Raw genomic sequence first — 21,523 nt, 5'->3', positions numbered from 1 at the left:
TTGTGGGAACTTTGAAATTTTCAATGAAAAAGCTTCAGTGTACTGTTTTCAATTAATGGAGCCAATTTTTTAAAGTTTTTGGGTCAGATTTCAATTTCCAGCGCACTTGACTCATCATGGATCAGTTTTAAATACAGGTTATTCATAATAAAATTATCCATGTAAATACAGGTTATTCGATTTTTAGTAAATTATCCATGTAAATACAGGTTATTCAAAATAAAATTATTAAATAAAAAAAATTAAGTCTTTTTGGAAATTAATAAAATAAAAATAACTAATAACCTCCTTAATCACAAACTCAAAGATGTGGACCACACTCCTTATTCCTCTAGTTTGCTTCTCCTTAATCTCCGTGCCGAAAAGTAACATGCCATGAATAGTGGGACGGAGGGAGTATAATTAAGGAGCAAATGCAGAATCATCCAATCCAAATAATAATCGGACGCATAAGTCAATCACAGTCTCACACATAAAACCTAGTCCTTCAGCAATCATCAATGGCTTCACTCACCATTTCCAGACTCCCCTAATTTCTTTTCTTCTTCTACACCTCAATCAAATTATCCAAAGCATGTCCTCCGCCACCTCCCCCGCCGCGCCGCTCCTCCGCCCTCGCCAGCCGTCGAACGCGTCGGCCCGCCCCTCGGCGCTCTCCCTCATCCTCTCCCGGGCGGCGGTCACCACGCAGCGCCGCGGTGCCTCCGTGCTGGTGCGGGAGACCGCCGCCCGCGAGCTGGAGGAGCGCCGTGCCGATTGGGGGTACTCGAAGCCGGTGGTCGCCCTCGACATTATGTGGAATATGGCCTTCGTGGTTGTGTCTGTGGTTCTGTTGATTTGCGCGGCCAACGAGAATCCCAATGTGCCGATTAGGGTTTGGGTGTGCGGGTACGCGCTGCAGTGTTTGGTGCATGTGGTCCTCGTTTGGGTGGAGTACAGTAGGCGCAATTCGTGGCGTGAGAGGAGTAGGGGAAGGGAGCAGGGTAGTGAGGATGAGTATCAGAGTGAGAATGAGGAAGAAGATGAAGAGAGAAATGGGTTCTTAGGCATCAGTAACGCCTCCAGGTTAGTAGAAATTCATTTGATTGCAGCTTATATCAAATAAGCTTTTCTCTCTCTCTATCTTATCGTCATTGATTGTTAGTTAAATGGTTTGAGAGCTAATGAGGTTTGTGCTCTCCCAGTTGCCTGTGAGCTTGTTTGCTAATTTGGGATTTTCCAAGTTTTCTATTTTCAATTACATCATTATATGTCTATTTCCTATGCGTAGTGTAAGAACTGAAGATATCAAATTTAGGGATCTTGGAAATGTGTAAATTCATGAGATTGTGCGTGCTTTTTGCTTAACAGCTATTTCAGCTAGGTTAATGTGACATTTGTGCGTGAGATGTTCTTTTAGGTTTTGCTCTGGAATTGATATGTAAAAGTTGCCATCGAACAGAGAGCCTGTGACTCTTGTGTTTTATGCTTCAGTTTGTTATTTTCTAATTATTGTAGTTGGCGGTTAAAACACTATGGGCAAAAAGCCTAGTGCTTCTTTACCTATGTATGTATCCTCTGAGTAATAGTAGTTCATCGATGAATTCCAAAACAGTTAGGTTTTGATGTGTATCCTCCTTATCACTTAAACAATCCTAAGATGGGTTATTCTTTTATTTATCTGAATTTTTACCATTTGTGCTTCTTTACCTGTATGTCCTCTGAGTAATAGTTAGGTTTTATGCTTATATGCACTAACAGTTTCTGAGGGGCTCAAATAGAAAATTACTTAAATTCAGTTAATTATTGAATTATTCTTGGTTGCCTCAACTGGGGGCGCTGAACCTTGTTGAAGCTTTATTTATGTTGGATTTGGTTTCTTAATAATGTGCCAGAGAATTTAAATAGTTGTAATGCTTGATCCCAAAGAGATGAGAAAATCTGGAGTCTCACTGATATGATAGTTTTGTCTCCAGAGGTGTTTAGTAATGTCATTATGATTCAAATGTGATTCATGTGTTTGGTTGACAAGGATGATGGTGTATTATATGTTGACTATTGACTTCACATAATGACATAATCAAATCGATTCCCAATTGGTTATGACTTATGAGACTATTTATCTGGAAGCTTTCAGTTTTCATGAAGGAGTTGTGTTCTTTTCTTCTTTTATTTATATTAGTTTGCTGTGCTCGGCCTCTTGTAGCTGTAATTTCCAATTGATACCAAATGTGAATAAAGGCCTCATTAAGTATATCCTTTATTCACAATCCTGGTTTATTTTCATGGACAACAGTAGCGTGAAGCGATGTGAATCTGTCAACACAATGACATCATTTTTATGGTGGATAGTTGGCTTTTACTGGGTTGTCTCTGGTGGTGAAATGCTTCTAGAAAATGCCCCACGACTATATTGGTAAGGCAGCAAACTCTTATATATTTAATGCTTCAGCTTGTTATTTTCTAATTAATGTTATCCGTACTCAGCCATGCCTGCTTTATGTTACCTTCAAGATTTTTTTTATGTCTCTGAAATGACAAGCCTTTGGAAGAATCCTATTAGCTTATCCATTTTAGGACATGACATTGTTTTCTAGATGCACCGCTTTTTTGTGCTGGAACTGTGCTAAATTGTCATAGTGAAATCTTTGCGGACGACGTATTCTTGTGTCAAATGTTGTCTTTTATTTATGCCTCATCTGTTTTCAGCACTCCAGTTTCATTTTGGTCATTAGAAAATATAATAGTTCTCAAGTGATGATAAATACAAGAACATATGTCAGTTCTATAGTAAAAATATTTCAAATAATTTTATCATATAAAAAAATGTTGTTTTAGAAATAAACTTTAAAAAATTAGACTACATTGTTATAGTTCCAAGCCTATGAATCAAACAAAAGAACATGAGAAGCAAGCTGAGATTTAGGTGGTTCAGACTCATAAGAGCTTAGGGTGATGCATTTGTGAAGCATAACAGTCACTTGCTTCACATGCTAACTTGAAATAGCTTAAAATGTAGAGCATTTCCCCCATCTTCGAGTGAGCCAGTTGTTCTTCATAAGGCTTAACATGTTAATTTGCATCACCACCGAGCAAAAAGATGAACTCATCAACCTATTGGTGCAGGAATAGATGAAGTTGGTCATTATAAAGTAATGGGTTTTGTATTTTTTATTTATTAATAGAATGCATAAAGATTTGTTATGACATCACAAACGACTAATTAGGTCTTCCAGAGTGATACTATAGGAATAACAGTAATAGCTGAACAAGCATAAGTCTTAGTTGGTTCGTTGGTGCATAACGTGTAGAAGAAACCGCAAACGCATTAAACACATGTTAAAAATTTATTGGTTGAGACTATACAATTTTTTGTTAGAGGTCCAGGCGTCTCTTTTTCAGTCGCTTGCTTGAAAAACTATTCATCTTGTACATTTTTTCTCATTTCCCTATATCTGTTCACTACCAAAAGAGGCCTAATAGAGCTCTGGTCTTGTAAGTGCTGCAGGTTGGCAGTGGTGTTCTTGGCTTTTGACGTAATCTTTGCCATATTTTGTGTTGTGTTAGCATGTCTTATTGGGATTGCTCTCTGCTGCTGCTTACCTTGCATCATTGCCATTCTTTATGCTATTGCTGGTCAGGTATGGTAAATCTGACATGCAGAAAAGTATATATTGGTAATATAACTGTCTTATGCATTTTTTTTTATTTGATATGCAGGAAGGTGCATCAGAGGCAGATCTGAGCATCCTTCCCAAGTACAAATATCAAGCCTGCAAAGATGAGGATAGGGTAGGCAATGCAGCTGGCAGAATGGTTCCAATTGAAACGAGCAGTGGGCACATGGTTAACGAGCAAATTCTTTTGCCTGAAGATGCAGTAAGTGCCTTTCTGTATTTCATCATCCAAATTTGTATTCTGTCTAGAAAAAATGTTGATTCCTCATTGGAGATTCAGGGATTCTGCATAGCTCATCTTGAATTTGGTTTTGCCATAGCCTTCAAACCTTTATATTCATAATGATATATGCATCTTTTTCATGGACATCAGTGGTCAAAAAGGTTTTCTTGTAGCCAATGTACGCATTCCAGCACCTATCACTTCAATAAGTTGGCATGGTGAAAATTATATTTTTATCTCCAATTTTTACTCATATACCAGTGAGAAATCCAATCCGGAATCCTCTTCATATAAAAGAAAATAAAAAGCTTTAGTCGATGCTTCTCCTAACTTCCTACAACCTCACATCTCCATCCACACTAGGGTTTGCATCTTAACATTGCAATTTCGATATCTGTTTTGGTCAATGTGCTCCATTCTTGTGTTTCTTCTTCCAGGAATGCTGTATATGCCTCTCACAGTACGAGGATGGAACTGAATTACATGCTCTCCCTTGTAGCCATCATTTCCATTCTACATGCATCGTGAAATGGCTTAAGATGAACGCCACCTGCCCGCTATGCAAGTACAACATCCTCAAAGGGAACGATCAAGTTTGAAACAAAGTGGCCAATACGGAAACCAAACCTTAGGCCGATTCTGGTATTTGATTCAGCTTGTCTTTTGCTTTGATGCTGTGAATGTGCTCTCCTCTATAGTTGCGACAATAAGGAGCAGCTTTCTGTAAATTAATCTGTGCCTGAGGCCCTTGGCTAAATTTTTCTAGTCAATCACATACAAAAAAGTCTCCGCCCCTGTAAATCCATGTGATACATTGTTTGTCTTAGTTGATGTGTAAAGAGATTTTATGTATAAACGTGTATAGAAATGCTATCTGTTGTAGTGCTCACTAGAAATTGTCTTTTTTCTTTTTTTTTAGGACTCGGAGTTTGTGGTCGGCGTTTTAAAAGTTTAACCAAGTAAATGAATCAGATTAAATTAATTCAAGGTTTTAGGTTCTAGAGTGGATGCTTTGTGGTTCAATATATATATATATATAACTGAATTTGTTGTTTGGAAATTGGAAATATTTACATTGCTGCTCGTAGTATCACAAGAGTCATTTGGTATGATTTTAAGTTAATACTTTTTTTTTTTTGAGAAAAGCGGCAGAACTTCATAACTAAACAAAGGGAGAGTTTAACATTGAAGGAAAGCCAACAAGCAAAACTAAGAGAGCTGCGAGAACGTAAAGCAAAATGAGCAAGACTGTCTGCACTGACTGTTGCCATCACGCGGGGTCCAACTGAAACAAAGTTGATGGAGATCCGAAGCCAATGAGTAAATAGACTCGAGCGTATTCCCCAAATAAGAGAGATCAGGTTCATGTTTTTCAAGAAGCCAAGACAGCACTTGGCAATCCATTTCAACAATGACATCTTGAAAACCTCTTTCCTTACACAAAGTGATTCCTTCCAACACTGCTCTAGCCTCTGCTTCAATTGGCAAGAAAACTCCAGGTAAGAAACCAAAGCTATAACCAATAGACTGACCCTCATGATCCTGACAAAGAATACCAAAACCCATACCAGCAGCACCCTCCACCGCCGCATCACACCAGATTTTAATTTGTCCTCTACGGCTACAAGTGACGCTGTTTGGTTTGGCTTGGGCTGGAGGATCACAGATACGTTTAGTCCAAACTGCCCGCTGTGCAACAGAGAGACAATCGATATGGGAAAGTTCTTTGTTTTGAAAAACAAGCATATTCCGCGCGTACCATATACTCCATGCAATATTAGCAAAGGACTCATGGAGTTCCTTGATGGGGAAGCTATGAATCACTTCAAACCAGTCAGAGATTTGGCAATGCCTCTCAAGAAAATTTGGAATGATCCGCAGGGGAGAAACTTCCCATAAGAACCCAGCCCATTTACAATCTCTTAAAACGTGTTCCACAGATTCAATCTCTTCCCCACACCGGTGACACAACGGATCAACATCAATAGAACGGCTTCGCAGACCTTGAGCAGTTGGGATAGCTCCAGACAAACATTTCCACATGAACAATTTCACCTTCGGAATAACACTCAAATTCCAAATCCAATTCCACAGTCCTTCCCAGTTAGACGAAGAAGAAGCCTCCTCCCTCCTTTGAACAGATTCCGCAAAGAAATAGCCTGATTTAATCGAGTACGAGTTGCCTTTGCTGTGAGGCCAGAAAAACCTGTCTTGTTTCGAAGAAACAACAGCGAGATTGGAAGAGATTTTCCAGACATTGTTCGCACGAAGCATCTCCGCCAACTTACCCATATCCCAAGCGTAGGAATTCTCCATTAATAAAGAGGAAGGCCGAGCATTTTCACAACCACTTGGAACCGGCGCTTTGCAATAATTTCCTTGTCCAGCCCCATACGGATTCTAGCACCATCACCCAAACGCCATGCCATACCTTCTTCCAATAACTTTCTTCCTACTAGTAAGCTAGTCCAAGCAAAAGATGGATTATGGGCTTTACTAGCAAGGAAGATATCAGAGCGAGGGTAATATCTTGCTTTGAGAGAACGTGCCAAGAGAGAAGTATCATTTTGAGCCAAACGCCAAACCTGTTTTGCCAGCAAAGCTTGATTGAAGCGGTTAAGATCCCTAAAGCCAAGACCACCAACATTTGTAGCCCTACATAACCGTTTCCAGCATTTCCAGTGAATACGTCGTTCGTCCATCTTCTGTCCCCAAAAGAAATTCGCAGCCACACTGTTTAGTTTATGACAAACCTGTTTCGGAATAGCAAAACAACTCATTAAGTACGTCGGAATAGACTGTAAGACCGACTTGATGAGCACCATCTTCCCCGCCCCCGAAAGAGATCGACGTTTCCAATCTTTAGATTTCTTTCTGGTGCGATCCAAAAGCATCTGAAAAATCTCCGTTTTCGATCTTCCAACCGTGCTTGGAATTCCCAAATACACTCCTCTCTGACCTTGGCACTGGACGCCCAGATGGCCTGCTAGCAGTAACTTTGTTTCCTCCAACACACCACTACTAAAAGAGATAGTAGATTTGTCCCGGTTGACCATCTGACCGGAAACACCTTCATAGCAGCGGAGAACCATTCACCAACACACGGAAAGAAACAGAAGTGACACAATTCATAATAAGATTAACAAACGAAGATTGGAAGCCAAGGTGACGCATTCATAGCCTCCAAAAAATTCCATTTCGACTCTATCATAGGCTTTGGCCATATCCAATTTAAAAGCAAACACACCATGAGCCTTGGCCTTATTGAGTTTCATCATATGAAATATTTCAAAGGCAAGAAGAGCATTATCAGTAATATAACGACCGGGGACAAACGCGGACTGACTCTCATTAATAATAGTGGGCAGAAGAGATTTCAGGCGGTTAGTGATAACTTTAGACACAAGTTTATAGACAACATTGCACAAGCTAAGAGGGCGAAAATCACTAGGGATCAGACACTTCTTCTTTTTTGGGATTAGACACAAAAAGGTGGAATTAATCGGCTTAGGAGAATCCCCCTGGTTAAGGATTCTAAGCAGGAGAGGAGTGATATCATTTTTAACAGACGACCAACAATTAGAATAAAAGAGAGCGGGCAAACCATCAGGACCGGGAGCTTTAAGAGGGTGCATTTGCTTGAGAGCTTGAACAATCTCCTCCCTGAGTATAAGGGGCGGTTAGCTTTCTGTTCATCTCCTCAGTAACGACCGGTTCAATGGAACTCAGGACCGCTGCAGGGTTATGAATCGCGCCGGCCGTAAAGAGCGTTTGAAAGTGAGTTCTGAAAACCTCATCCATCTCACTACTCTTGCGAGTAATGGTACCATCCGTCTTCTGAATTTCCTTAATGTGATTTCTTTTCTTTCTTCCCTCAGCCACCTTGTGGAAATACCCCGTATTTCTATCACCTTCCTCCAACCAGTCTGCTCGCGATCTTTGTTTCCACATGATTTCCTCTTTATTCATAAGGTCGTCCAGCTCTGCTTCCAGTAAACGTTGTTCAGCTTTGGTGTAGGAGTCTCTCTGAGGTTTTTGTAACAGCGCCAGCTCTTCCCGAATGGCAGCACACCGCTTTTTTATGTGACCAAATTCTTGTTTCTCCCACAATTTCATTCCAGGCCCCATCTCCGCTAGTTTTCTACTCAAGTCCCCAACAGATTGTGCCAGTCCCCCACTTTCCCATAAGCGAGCACAATGATCTTTGCATTTGTCTTCTTTAAACTTAATACTTATTGATTCTTTATTGATGTGTTCGAGGTTTTCTTTAATTTAAATTAACCAGTCCAGATAGACTTAATCTAGATATTTTATGTTCGTTGATTTGGTAGTGGATCCAATATGAAGATCCAACAATTAACTTTATAATTGATCAGAATTTTGAAACCATTCGTGAACCACCTCAACACATAGCTACACATCAGTATGTGGCAAGATTACATAAACAATGAGGGTAGAATTTAGGGGTGGTAATGGATTTGGTTACAGTTTAATCGTAACTGAACCGAAATTCTCTAAATTCAGTAACCATAATTGTAACTGAATTACTATTCGAGATTTGGTTACATTTTAATCATAACTGAACCGAAATTCTCTAAATTCAGTAACCATAATCGGAACCGAATCACTATTTGGTTAACTGATTAATGGATGCGGTTAACCGGTTTGTTTAATTGATTAACCCAAATTAACCGAATTTCACAAAAAAAAAAAAAATTAGCTGCAGGAATATTCATAATTAAGCATCTTTTTTTTAGGGGTTATCAATAGTAGGGATGTCAATCCAGCCCCAAATCCGTGGGCCGACCCGAATAACCCGAAAAAATTAGAGGGTTAGGGTTGAAAAATCGCAACTCGATTATAAATCGGGCTAATCGGGCTAGACCGTTCGGGCTGGCGGGTTGGAGCGGGCCAGCCCGTTGGGCTACTGATTTTTTTTTATATAAAAAGATCAATTTTAAAATATAGGGTTTGAGATTTTTTTTAGATGCTTTTTTCTTTAATTTCAAATTATTGTTGAATATTTTATTTTTATTTTTTTAATAAACTTAAACATTTTATTATTATTATTAACTTATTTTATATAGTCTAAAAAAACTTATTTTATATGTTATGTTATCTTGAATATATTATATTTTTGCATTTCATGTTTTGCTATATACTTTATATCTTTAATATCTATGTATATTTTATACATTATACATTAGATCATTAAAAATAATAAAATACAAATGATAATTTTATTTGGGGTTATTGCCATAAAATACATCAAGTTTGCCAATTTTCTGATTTATATTATCATTTTTTTTGGCCAAAAAATACATGAATTTATAATTTGTTCGTAATTGTCCCACTATTTATAATTTCGCCCAAATTAATTTGAGGTGGCAATCGGATTGCCAACATGGCTGCCGAAAATGCCAAATCACACATACACACACTTCTCTCTCTCTCTCTCTCTCTCTCTCTCTCTCTAAGACACGCACACACCCACTGCGCCGCACACACACACACATGCACAGCCCTCCCCCTTCTTCCTTCTCCGGCGACGGCAGCGTCGCCGCCCTCTCATCCCTTAACCATCCCCTGTCTCACTCTCTCTCTCACCGCCTCTCTCTCTCTCTCTCACACACACACACACACGCATAGCTCGAAATCGCCACGACCACCAAAGTCCATCGAAATCAGCAGCTATGGCTTCCTTCTCTTCAATTCAACCCGCTGCTGCACTGGCACCGACGGCCACCTCTCACTCTCTATCCTTCTCAAGCATCACCACTACCATTTCGACTAATTATCGCTCTCCTCTTCTCCCTCGCCACCATTTTGATATCCTCTACACGCACCCGATGTTCGGCCCAGAGAGCCCCCTCTCCGCCGCCTTCCCCGACCAGCAGAGCCCCCTATCCGCCGCCCTCCCCGACCAGCAAAACCTCCCCCCTTCGCCACTCTCCTCCACCAATAGAGCTCGCCCTCCGCCGCCCTCCAGTTTCTCTCCTCGACTAAAACCACCAATTTCTTCAAAAACTTGACCAAAACCACCAATTTCACCATGCTCAATTATCTATATATAATATAAAAGAGGAGTTTGTTTACCTCCAATTTTTCTCTCTCCTCATAAACTTTCCCTCCAAATTTTATATCTTCTTTCTTTTATTTTAATTCTTTTTAAAAAAATCATTAATTTCTATTATAAAAATAGTGCTCAAAATGGATGTTAAGATCTTTAATTTGATATAAAAAATTATAAAAAATAAATTTGAGATTATTATGTGATGCTCGATTAAAATATTAAAATTAATTTTTGTTCGCTCTCATTTATCTATAATGTTGAATATCGTACTCTATTTTCATTGTATTTTCGTTTATTGGTGACAAACATAAGCATATGTCATTTTTTTTCCTTTTAAAAAATTTACATGATTTTTAATTATAACTATTTAAATTACAGTAATTTTTAATGCAATTAAGGGAGGAGGAAATTTGTATTAATTTTAATATGGATTTGTAAATAAAATATTAGTTATATATCTTAAAATTAGAATTAAATAATATACGATTTGGAATTTTACGAGCCAAAATTATTATATTAAATGACGGCTATTACCGTGCATCGCACGGGAGAGTGTACTAGTAGATCTGCAAATTGGAAGACTTTCGGTGAAGGCGACAGAGATCGAGAGGAGAAGTAGTGGTGCCGGGGTTGGAGGAGGGGAAGGCTCCGCCCGCTGAGCAGGAGAAGTGGTGGCGGCGGGAGTGGTGGAGGGAGACAGTCTGTTGGGTACTTAGGTTAGCCGTTGGGGGTAAGGGGCGGAGGGGTTTGGGTTGGGGGGGGGGGGGCGGAGTGGCAACACATCATCATTCTCAAATAAATTAAATGCCACGTCAGTGCCACATAAGCTACGTAAATATAAATTCATGTATTTTCTGGCAAAAAAAAAGTGATGATATAAATAAGAAAATTAGCAAACTTGATGTATTTTATGGCAATAACCCCATTTTATTTTTACGCCTTTAACTTGATTAGCCCGATGGACTAGCCCGAAACCCGAACGTTTAGGATTAGGGTTGAAGATTTACAATCCGAAAAAATCTCCAGCTCGATTAGTCCGCACCCGATTAACCCGAAATTCGATAGGACTAGCCCGAAAACCCAGTGAGCTGACCCGATTGACATCCCTAATCAATAGTTTTGCTTTTTGATCAAGAGAAAATAATTGATGAAAGCTTTCGTAGACTATGTATTTGTATGAATAAAAAAGCTTAAATTCTAAATTAGGCTTGTAGAATGACGTTCAACTAGTGCAATTAGTTTGATGTAGCTGTGGTCCTGTGGAGGTGATCTGTTTTCAAGCATAACGGCATAGGATAGGTAATTAATTTGTTTTTAAATAAAATATATTATATTTTTATGTATTTTGAAATTATTCAATTAATTGGTTTTAATTGATTAGTTATCAGTTACATCGATTAACCGAATTTCATGTTCAGCTATAATCGATAACCAAACCGGATCCATAAATTACAGTTATCGATTAACCGATCAACTCAAACTTCAATTCGGTTACGGTTATAACCAAAAAATTGAATTCGTTTTAGTAGCGGAATTTACAAAACATTTAGTTGTATTTTTTATTTTAAAATCATAAATGTCTCAAAATTTGTGTTTTCCGCAATTAATCTTTCATGTATGACAACGAAGTGCAGCTTAATTGTAAGGCGCTTTCTACAACCATAAGTTGAGAAAATTGAGAGTTCAAATCACCATAAAAGGAAAATAGAGTCATTATTGACTTTTTTAGGGAAAAAAAAACAACCCTTTATTACATGTATGAGATAGTAGAATTTGTAACTTGTAAGTGTTTCTGAGTTAAAACAAAGAAATCTTGAAACATTATAGTTCAGCTGCACATGCACTGCAATTATTATGATTATGGGACAATGATGTCTACCTTAGGTTCGCGTTGTTCTTCTGTTTACCAAAAAATCAAAAAACAAAAAACAAAAGTCTATTCTAGAACCCAATGATGGCCTAAATGCCGCCTACTATCATATAAAAATACAGACAAGAAGTAGAAAATGATCTGAATATGAGCTAAGCTGTGAGCTCCTGAGAAACATCATTCCCAACTAGGCGACGAACAAATTCAGCATGCAGTGAATGTCCACCCTATCATGTTCACATTTGTTAGGTAACCAGTCCCATCCCAATAACTCTCGTATATATCATTGAAATGAGAAGAAAAAACAAATATGCTGTTTACTCATGTTTAAGTTAATATAAACAATATGAGCTAACATTGTTTATAGTTATTATTTTCTAGTATTTTCAGCCAAGGTAGATGCATAATTAATCGAAGTTGTTATTTAGATTCAAGAAAGATGGTATTGATGATAGAACACACCTTATAAGCAACAATATGAGCCACTAGAAGACCTTGGTTACCCTCTTGAGCCAAAAGGGAAATATCGCCAATAAGATCCAATGCCTTATGCCTGCAAGGCTCATTGTCGTAACGCAGAGGTGGATTCACCCATCCCCTACTCATGCTGCAAAAGTAAACCAACCAGAGAATGAGATCAAACCTCCAAAAACTACCTATCACATCCTGGCTTTAGTGAGTTGCTTGCTAACAGAATAATAGAATAATTGATATCTCTCACCTACAGACAATAGCTGTTTCTGCCGAACCCCCTTTAATAAGTCCTAAGCTGCGCATATGTTCCACCTGCTCAGGATTTTTTATTTATATTTAAAAATTCACATGGTAGTCAATTCTTGGCTCAAAAACCACATTCAAATAATCTAAAGATCATTTACAGTAGACTCATGTGAAAAAGTTATATACAGAGTAAATAGACAAAGCTACTCAAAACTGGAAACATGTAGAAGACAAAAGATAATATGCTGTTGACTAGTCCTATAAGAAGAGACAACGCTTAACGTTTCCCAGACATTTTCAGGAGAGTGTACAAAGCTGAGAAAGTGAAATGGTATACTCTAGTTTAACCATGAAAATTCTATTGGTTATCAGTTGCTAAGTTCGTAATTGGGGGAAGCATGGGAACAGCCTAGCAAAAAGCGAACAATTACCTCTTCATAAATGCAAAAGGTTCTAGATGGAGCTATAGAATTGGAGTAGATAGATTCATCCAACAACGAGGAAGAGAACCATTGGCAACCAATTGCAGGTGCCTGCAGCAGTAATTGCTATAAGACAGTATTAACAAGAAAGGAATGGGGTTTTAGTGTCACCACACTCGTAACATTTTCTTGTATAAGTTCCCAATAGGTAATAAAAAAAGTACAAATCAAATGACAAAGCATGGTCCACAATTGCTATTTAGCAATCTATAGAAGTAAAAGAAAGATGAATTCAGCAATCATAGTATACAGCCAAGAGAATTACATAGAGAACATGGTTGTCTTTAATTATATTTATAAAATCTATGTTTGTTACCGCATCAAAAGTACCTGTGGGTAGTCAATCCCGTATGTGATACAGACTTTTGAATATGGGATTGCTGCTATAAAAGAATCATTTTTCAGAACGTGAACAGGTTCGCTGAGATACGGTGCTAATTTTTGACAACTTTTACCACCATTATCTGTAGCTACCCTTAATCCAGATTGATTGATTGCCTCCATCCATTCTCTTGCTGACCCATCAAAGATAGGAACCTGGAACATCAATGCATCACATAAACAATAATCAATTATACATTCTTTGCTCCTCCTAGGAACTAATCATCATGGTGCCGGTGTCACACTCTCATCAACCATTAAATGAGAAAACATATGCAAACAAGTATCTCAACAAAGTTGTCACGGCACACTTCTTCATGTTTGTCACATGAATCCCTCTGCATTATCTTAAAAAGTGAATGTGGAATGGCTAGTTGTTTAGAGCACGTATTGACTGACCTAATCATCATGATAAGGCAGAATTAACATTTCAACAGATGTACAGATTTTTAAGAGCATCGAGCTTTTCTCATTTTAATGATGAGAAGTTTTAAATTATTGAAAGAAAAGTAAAGTGTATCATCAAGATTGCTTTAATCCCTATGGCTAATTCAAAAGAGCTAAGACTTTATGCTGTCCAACTGTCGTTGCACCCATACAATAATAAATTCAATAACTTTGTCATTGTTGTGTTACATCATCACTTGAAAACTCATTCTTAGTTTGATTCTCATATCCATGTTTGAGATATCATTTAACCAAAGAAGTGTACCAAGGCGTTTGTATGCCTTGAAAAAGATCAGTATGCAAAGAAACTCATTAAACAGCAATTCCTTTAAACTCGCGCCTTATTAAGATTAACAGCACCAGCCCACCAGGCACCTAACGCTCTTCATTGCTCGATATTTAAGGGTTTGATAATCTAAAGCACGTGATAGAATGAAAGAACAACCAAGAATCTTTCAACTAAACTTGGGGTTTGAGTGGTGATAAGTCTGTCGGTCTTTCTTCATGTGTTGGTTAACCATATTTCAGTTGTACCTGCTCTCCGGTGTGTTAGAATTAGAGGAGCTTTAGGTAGTTTCCAGGATTAACTATAATCTAATCTTCTCCCTAACCAGGTTATGTTATTTTAGTTTCAATAAGATTCCAAACTGAAGGAGTAAGGTCCTTGGATATATGATCATGATCATGAGCTTTCAATTCACAAGCCTTGATCTCGACTAAGTCATTATGGATTCATAAAAATGCATTCTCTGCCAGCTCACTTGATAATCCATTTAAAACCTATAACCCTTGAACCCAACATAATTCAATTGAAACAAAATTAATTATGAATAACTTGAACATGGAAATCAACATAAGTAGAAATGTCTATGAAATTCCAGTATGATGAAACTTAAACATTCAATCATGAAAAGGTAATGTGATTCCATCACTTTGCTAAAAGGTAAATTGTACTTTAATTCAACAACTTTTCACAAGTTAGCTCGTTACACCAAAAGTAACTTCCAAGGACTTTACATCCTGAACTAACATTTATAAAAGCACACTATCCCAATGGGATTTTGACGTCTAACTTCCACAGAATACTTCTTCGCCAACCGCACTCGTGTTTCTCTTTAACCCTATTTTCACCTTGAAAAGCAATCAAATGAGTTCTATTACTAGGGAGGGTGAAGAACCGTACATTTTGATGCGAATAGCATCACCGAAACATGCTAACCTGCTAAGTGAAAACAAACAGCATACAGCACAACGTCGGTGTCTGCTATTCAGGAAACCATAAATTGTCCATTGCTGTCATCCGTTGTCAGCTTTCAAATCTTTCCGTTGAAATTAATGTCTCAGGTGCGAAAATGAATGCGACTTTAGGGGTTTAAAGCACTTTTAATTTACTCTCTGGTGAACTGCTAAAACGGTGAAAATTCTAAGGTAAAGGTACTATCTCCCTACGTCAGGCCATGAAAATTCACCCTTAAAATGTAGAATCATGAAGCACCAACACATGCGCATCAGTTTGACTGAAGTATGAAATTTATCACTTACCAGAAATCCAGGAAATTACCTCAACAGAGCGATCGCAATTGCTGGATCCGTCAATCTCAATGCGACAATTATCGACGCCACACGCCTCCAGAGCGGAGAGCAAGTGCTCGACGGTTCGAACGCTGTAGCCATCTCTCGAAAGCGCAGTGCACAGAGGCGTGTCTCTCACAACATTATCAATCGATGCGCGAATAATATTCGACCGGAAGATGAAGTACCGGCCGGCGCGGGCCACCGCCGGAAGAATTCTAACAGTGGATATGTCACCTGAGTGGAGTCCCCGACCGGTTCTCTCGATGCAATTCGTCACAGTTTTCTGCAGATTGCCCGTCTGCGAATAGAAGCTGCAGTTAGTCAGCTCGTGCGACTTTCAGTGTATAACAAAGTGCGTGCGTGTGTATGTGTGTGAGAGAGTACGGGTTTCCATGAGAGGACGGCGGAGGACTTGAGAGATTTGAAGGCGGCGGCGACGCTCATTTGAATACTACCGTTGCTGCTGCTGCCCAATTCTCTCGCCGACGCATGTTTAATTTTGACTATTTCCGCTATCGGTGAGCAATCAGTCGAATTCAACCGATTTTCAATTTTTTCTACACATTTTTTATGGGTTTATGAACAGTAAAATAATACTCACCGTCCACGAAAAAGTGCTCTATTTGGGTGCCGGGTATTAAAAAAGCTGATAAAGTTGTTTTGAGTGGGGTAAAAATTACAATAGGGGTAGTTCTAATGACATTGATTAGTTTATTAATATTTTCTTGTCTTTTAGTTGTTGAGAGTTTAAACAATCCTACTCTTTATTGAGTTCGATTTTAATGTTAAAGACTAGTATTTAATTTTTATGCCTATTTTAATTCTTGTGTTTTTTTTTTTTAACATATTCATTCTTGTTTTTTTATGCCTATTTTAGTGTTAAAGACTATTTAATTTTTATTTTATCGTATAATTGTAGAGAAATCAATTGATTAGTTGGCACTAATATATAAAAATAAAATAAAATTTACTTTAATTTGTCAAAATATAAATATAAAAATTACTATCCACACATATATTATTTGTGGTTTAAAAAAATTAATAGAGGTGCACACCAAATATAAAAATAAACTTCATTAAATAAAATAAAACTTAAAAAAGAATTATGGCCATATAATAAATGTTACAAATAAATTTTCTGCTACACATTTTAAATGCCAATAACTAATTGAAAGTTTCAAATTGTTTCACCTACACATTTTTCAAAATATGTGTGGGTAAAACATCAATTAAGATTTGCATAAATAATTAATTAAAGCCAAAATATAAATGTAGCTAAAAATATTTTCCCACATTTCTTACATGTCAAGAATAAATAATGATAAAAATTCATTACCCACACATAGATAATTTAGAATTATGTGTGGTTAACAACTTTTATTAGTTTTCCACGTTGGCGCAACAAATTTAAAAATAAATTTTATTATACATAAATAAAACTTAAAAATAACCGTAAAATAATAAATGTCACGAAAATATTTTTGCCACACATTTTAAATGTCAATAACTAATGAAATTTTTTTGTGTGAATTACCTACACATTTTGAAATTGTGTGTGGCTAAACTACCACACATTATTATGTGTGGGTAAAAACTCAATTTCTTGTAGTGGAGTGGAGTTAATTTTCAGAACATATTTATTATTCCATTGAGCTAATCAACAAACACACATAGCCCAAAAGCCATTAAATCGGGCTGTAGATACAATTGGAGATACAATTTGGAGGGTTTGTGTGTATTTCTTCCACTTGTTTGAGTTCAGAGAAAGAGTAATTTAATTTTGGGGGAAATGAGATTGATTAGGCGTGGGGGAGTTGGTTTCGTAGTTTTAATTAGTGAGTTAATTGTGTGGGTTAATTGCATAGATTAAATAAAAGTGTGGATTTATTAATGACATAAGTTGTAAATAAATTGAAAAGTAAAGGGTATGCATGTACAAAAAGGTAAACAAGGCACTTTTTCGTGGACAAAAAAAAGGGGGTAAGTAGGGCACTTTTTCGTGGACAGAGGGAGTACTTCTTTCGTCCACAAAAAAATAATCCTAGTAAGAGACAACACCAGTTTTAATAAAAATAATTATCATATTATGAGTGGAGAATAGGTTCCACTTAAAAGTAGTGTTTATAATAATAATTAATTGTATTGTAAGTGGATAATAGGACCCGCTATGTGATTGATAACTTCTAAAAATAGAAATTGACTAATTTTTGTGGTATTCCAAAATGACAAAAATTGACTATTTTCTGAAGAGAGTAGTATTTGGGCATATTCAAATTTTAACTTATAATAAATACTCCCCCCGTCCATTAAAAATAGTCCTAAAGGTAGACGACAAAGATTTTAATAAAAACAGTTATTGTATTGTGAGTGGAAAATATAGTCCCACTTAAAAAGTAGTATTTATAATGATAATTAATTGTATTGTGAGTGGAGAATATGGTCCACCATGTGATAGATAGTTTTCAAAACTGTATATGGACTAATTTTTATGGACATTTCAAAATAGCAATAATGGACTATTTTTTGTGGACGGATGAAGTATTAATACATGTAAGATTACAAATTTTAGGTATAAATATATCACTTTAGTTTTAATTTCTTATAAAAGATTTTACGTATAAGTATTTGAACTTTTAATTATTAAAAATTGTGATCCAAATGAGATTACACACGTTTTAAGAAAAAAGTGTGATAGCTATATTTGAGTGGAAATTAGGTCCCACACATTTTCATAAATAATGGGAGAGAAAGTTTGTGGGGTCATTTTCAAATAAGAAAATGTCACAATTTTCAGAGGCATCCCAATATGATAATAAGGTCACAATTTTTAGGGACGGTGGAGGTATTTTTTAACTACAAGAACAATATCCGATCACATACGTGACATTTTAATCTTTCGTGGCTTATAAGTTATAACTAGCTGACGTGACTAAATAAATGTTAAACGACGTCGTTTCATACTAAAAAAAGGAATAAGTTAAATCTACCCTAATTATAATTACGCATGGTGTACCCTAATTAAATGTACACTAATTCTGAACAGCTTCAATTATTTGGCCATTTTTTCTTGAATCTACCATAATTCTGTGTCATCCGCACTTCGTTATTCATCAATTTTTCTTCAATTGTTTTGTAATTCAACTTGTTCTTGTTGTTATTAGTATATTACACACCATTACATTAATGACCCAAAACACGCACATATATTCATGCATTACAGAATAGGGCAAAAACCTCAATTCTCAGCAATACATTATAAAAACCATGGATAATAGGCTTAGAGTGCATTCATTGAAATAAGAATAATCATCATAAAATATAACAAAACTGCACAAAGCATTAATCATGCTAATTAATTAAATCAAATAAAGCCAGGCAAATAAGCAGATAAATACAACAATTAAATCTGATTATCATGCTTTTTCTTATCCGATATATAAGATAATTCATGTTTTCTGCAGCTAAATTAGAAATTCAGTTTGAATATGCTACTCACATTACGATGGGAAAATCATATTTGAAATTGGACACATTTTCTCGACGACCAGGACGACATCGATGCGCCGTTTACAACTTTTCTTGTTTGATTTCTTCTGAATCAACGCTCATCGATTCGAAATTGCTTGGCAGTTTCATACCATGAGGTTTTGAGATGAGTGTGCTTTCCATGGCATTCGGGGCTATGTTGTCTAAGTTCACCAAGTTTCTTTCTTCAGCAATGTAATCCGTTGGACTAATAACTAAAGTGCGGAATGTGGTAGTTGGTTTGCTCCTTTTTTTAGAAAATCTTTTTAAGTTATCTTTTCAGCTTAATCAAACTTCAGTTTATAATCAGTTACTTGAGTCAGACGGATGAAGTATGCAAATGTTCATTTTACGATGCTAGATTGTGAAGCGTGAGGTCAGTTTGCAAAGATAAGCAAATAAAGCAATACTAAAGTAAAATGCATAATCAATTTTTCGTGGTTTGGAGAATACTCCTACGTCCACGATCCTGGTTTCCAAGAGAATCCACTAAATTTAGATTCTTTGTTTTAAAGTTGCAAGTCAATTGATCAGTCAGTTTCCTTAGGCTGATTCATGGGTTACGCGATCGTGACTATCAAAGCAATTTTCTCGATTGCACCCTATTACAATCCTTTAGTTTTCAGACTACAAACTTGTAAGTTACTTGTTGATTTCCTTCTAACACTAACACTTAAGTTTTACACAAGGTGAATGGTTTCCAACTAATAGAGCACACTGTTACAATAAGAACATTGAGTTTAGAAGTGTGCTTAAATTTATGCTTAGGATATAAAGAATGACTGCCTATAACTAAGGGAATGTTTGTATACAAGACCTGACATAGCTTATCTTGTAATTCCATAATCAAACTTATAAAAACACTTATAGATTCTCTTCTTCAAAATATGTTGAGTTCTTGAGAATAATGGTTGAAGGTTTAATAGCTTTAGAGATTTCAAATTCACAACGTTTCCGTACTTTTTCGTTGGGATACCATAAGGTATTTATACATCTAAGCATGGAGCAGATCCGTTGGAGATAGTACTTTCAAATTTCAGTGGTTGGCTTCAAATTCTTGTCGTTGGACCTAAGGAATGACTATGGCAGATTTCTGCAAGTCCGTACTTTATAGAAGTTGACATTTAGCAACATTTTCGTACTATCTTTGTCCTTTCACCAGATTACGCGTGATCATCATTAAATGCCAAATCCGCGATATAATTGTCTGATCTCCTCCGATATGTTACAAAGGTTGAAACAACTTTTATTCTCTTACTTCAGGGATTACATGGCATAAGTGAGTCGGAGTATCTGTCAGCGTCTTTGCCTTCAGTCAATTTGCCTAAGCTGATAGTCCATCAGCTTGTCTTCTTGTACTTAGTGAATTCTTCATATGTTGGAGACTGAACTTTAAGTTGATAACTGGTCAATCAGTTGTTCCTTCAAACTACATCTATAAACATAAAATGCACACTCTCTTAGCATATGATCATCACTTTAAGATTTTGGTAGTAAATCAAAACTTTATAATTTTCCCAACAATTTTGCAGTTTTTATGATGTCTAAACCACAAGATCATAACAAAAGATATAACATCTCCACAAGACTAAACAACAAATACAATATTAAAGCAATAGTGTACAATGCAAAACAGAGTTAATCAATCACATAGAAGGCAAAACAAAAAGGGTCAGAGCAATTGAAAAATAGTAAGAACTAAGCATCAGGAAATAAAGCTTAGTGTATAAGGTATTACAGCAACAAATATCATGATCATGCTGATATAGAGAGTAAGCATAAGGCAGTATGAGTAAAGCTGAAAATAACAAGTATGAAAAGCTTATCAATTTAGGAACAGGTTGTGTTTCTGTTTGCTTGGGAAGCTGACTGATCTCTGGTGAAACTGGTTAACTAGGCTGGGTATCAGAGCGCAGATCAGTTTGGATGTCAGCTTCAGCAGAGTGAAGATTCTGATTAAGTCTAGAATCAAAGCTTGCTCCTTGTTGGGAAATAAATGAATTATCATGTCCTAGTTTTGATGATACCAAAACCATTTGTAAAGATTCTCTTGTTTATCTCTCTCTTATAGATCCAAGTATGTTGGTCCTCGTTAGCTTTGACTGAAGCTGTGAAGACTAAAAAACAGCAGGTCAAAGAACAGAAGACTGAAGGTCGAAGACAGCACAACTGAAGCATACCTAGCTGGACAAACAGAATGATGCATCCCAACTGAAGTCATCAGTCACCAGTCAAAGATATTCTTGCTATGCAGTATCAGCATTGAACTGAAGCTTTAATCAAGCACCAGTCGACATTCTGCATCTGATTAAAGTAAAGAGTTTCAAACACACCACATTAAATGCTCAAGTACAACAACATTAATTGCCGAAGATTTGAATATCGCCTTGCAAGTACCAGAGCTTCCATTTGCGTGTAAAGATGCAGAAACACCGTGCTCCGAGGACAAGACAATTTAAATATCTGTCAAAAGGAGTATCCGAAGATTGCCACCTCAGCCCAGAAGTGACATCCTCTCACAATGGCAGAAATCCTGAAGTCCATCTCTCCAACGGATCTATTCAAGACTTC

General features: G+C 36.8%; 3 protein-coding genes and 1 long non-coding RNA gene across 7 annotated transcripts; 2 read left to right on the top strand and 2 right to left on the bottom strand.

Annotated features, from left to right (window-relative positions):
* Positions 1-430: 430 nt before the first annotated feature.
* On the top strand, positions 431-4,775 carry LOC130996082 (E3 ubiquitin protein ligase RIE1). The gene is made up of 5 exons (XM_057921599.1): positions 431-1,065; positions 2,276-2,395; positions 3,488-3,620; positions 3,700-3,858; positions 4,317-4,775. The coding sequence occupies exons 1-5, from the start codon at positions 575-577 to the stop codon at positions 4,476-4,478; spliced, it is 1,065 nt and encodes a 354-aa protein (XP_057777582.1). The 5' UTR covers positions 431-574; the 3' UTR covers positions 4,479-4,775.
* A 1,419-nt stretch (positions 4,776-6,194) lies between these two features.
* Positions 6,195-6,971, bottom strand: LOC130994117 (uncharacterized mitochondrial protein AtMg00310-like). The gene has a single exon (XM_057919153.1). The coding sequence runs from the start codon at positions 6,969-6,971 to the stop codon at positions 6,195-6,197; it is 777 nt and encodes a 258-aa protein (XP_057775136.1).
* Positions 6,972-11,724: 4,753 nt separating this feature from the next.
* On the bottom strand, positions 11,725-15,948 carry LOC130996086 (probable UDP-3-O-acyl-N-acetylglucosamine deacetylase 1, mitochondrial). Of its 4 annotated transcripts, none has more exons than XM_057921612.1 (8): positions 15,812-15,948; positions 15,414-15,725; positions 13,483-13,561; positions 13,355-13,404; positions 12,974-13,090; positions 12,544-12,608; positions 12,285-12,429; positions 11,725-12,049 (listed from the first exon to the last, which is right to left on the bottom strand). In XM_057921612.1, exons 1-8 carry the CDS (start codon positions 15,869-15,871, stop codon positions 11,975-11,977), a joined length of 903 nt encoding a protein of 300 aa, XP_057777595.1. In that variant the 5' UTR covers positions 15,872-15,948; the 3' UTR covers positions 11,725-11,974. The 4 variants fall into 4 exon arrangements, with proteins under 4 accessions (XP_057777595.1, XP_057777596.1, XP_057777593.1 ...); XM_057921613.1 differs by having other exon boundaries at positions 12,974-13,075; XM_057921610.1 differs by having other exon boundaries at positions 13,355-13,561.
* Positions 11,936-15,976, top strand: LOC130996119 (uncharacterized). Its single transcript, XR_009092400.1, has 2 exons — positions 11,936-12,071; positions 15,398-15,976. It is a non-coding gene; the product is annotated as an uncharacterized LOC130996119 (long non-coding RNA).
* Positions 15,977-21,523: the final 5,547 nt, after the last annotated feature.

The sequence above is a fragment of the Salvia miltiorrhiza genome, chromosome 7 (assembly GCF_028751815.1).
Source record: "Salvia miltiorrhiza cultivar Shanhuang (shh) chromosome 7, IMPLAD_Smil_shh, whole genome shotgun sequence".
In the NCBI taxonomy this organism is placed as follows: Eukaryota; Viridiplantae; Streptophyta; class Magnoliopsida; order Lamiales; family Lamiaceae; genus Salvia; species Salvia miltiorrhiza.
This window is presented reverse-complemented; position numbering and strand designations above follow the sequence as displayed.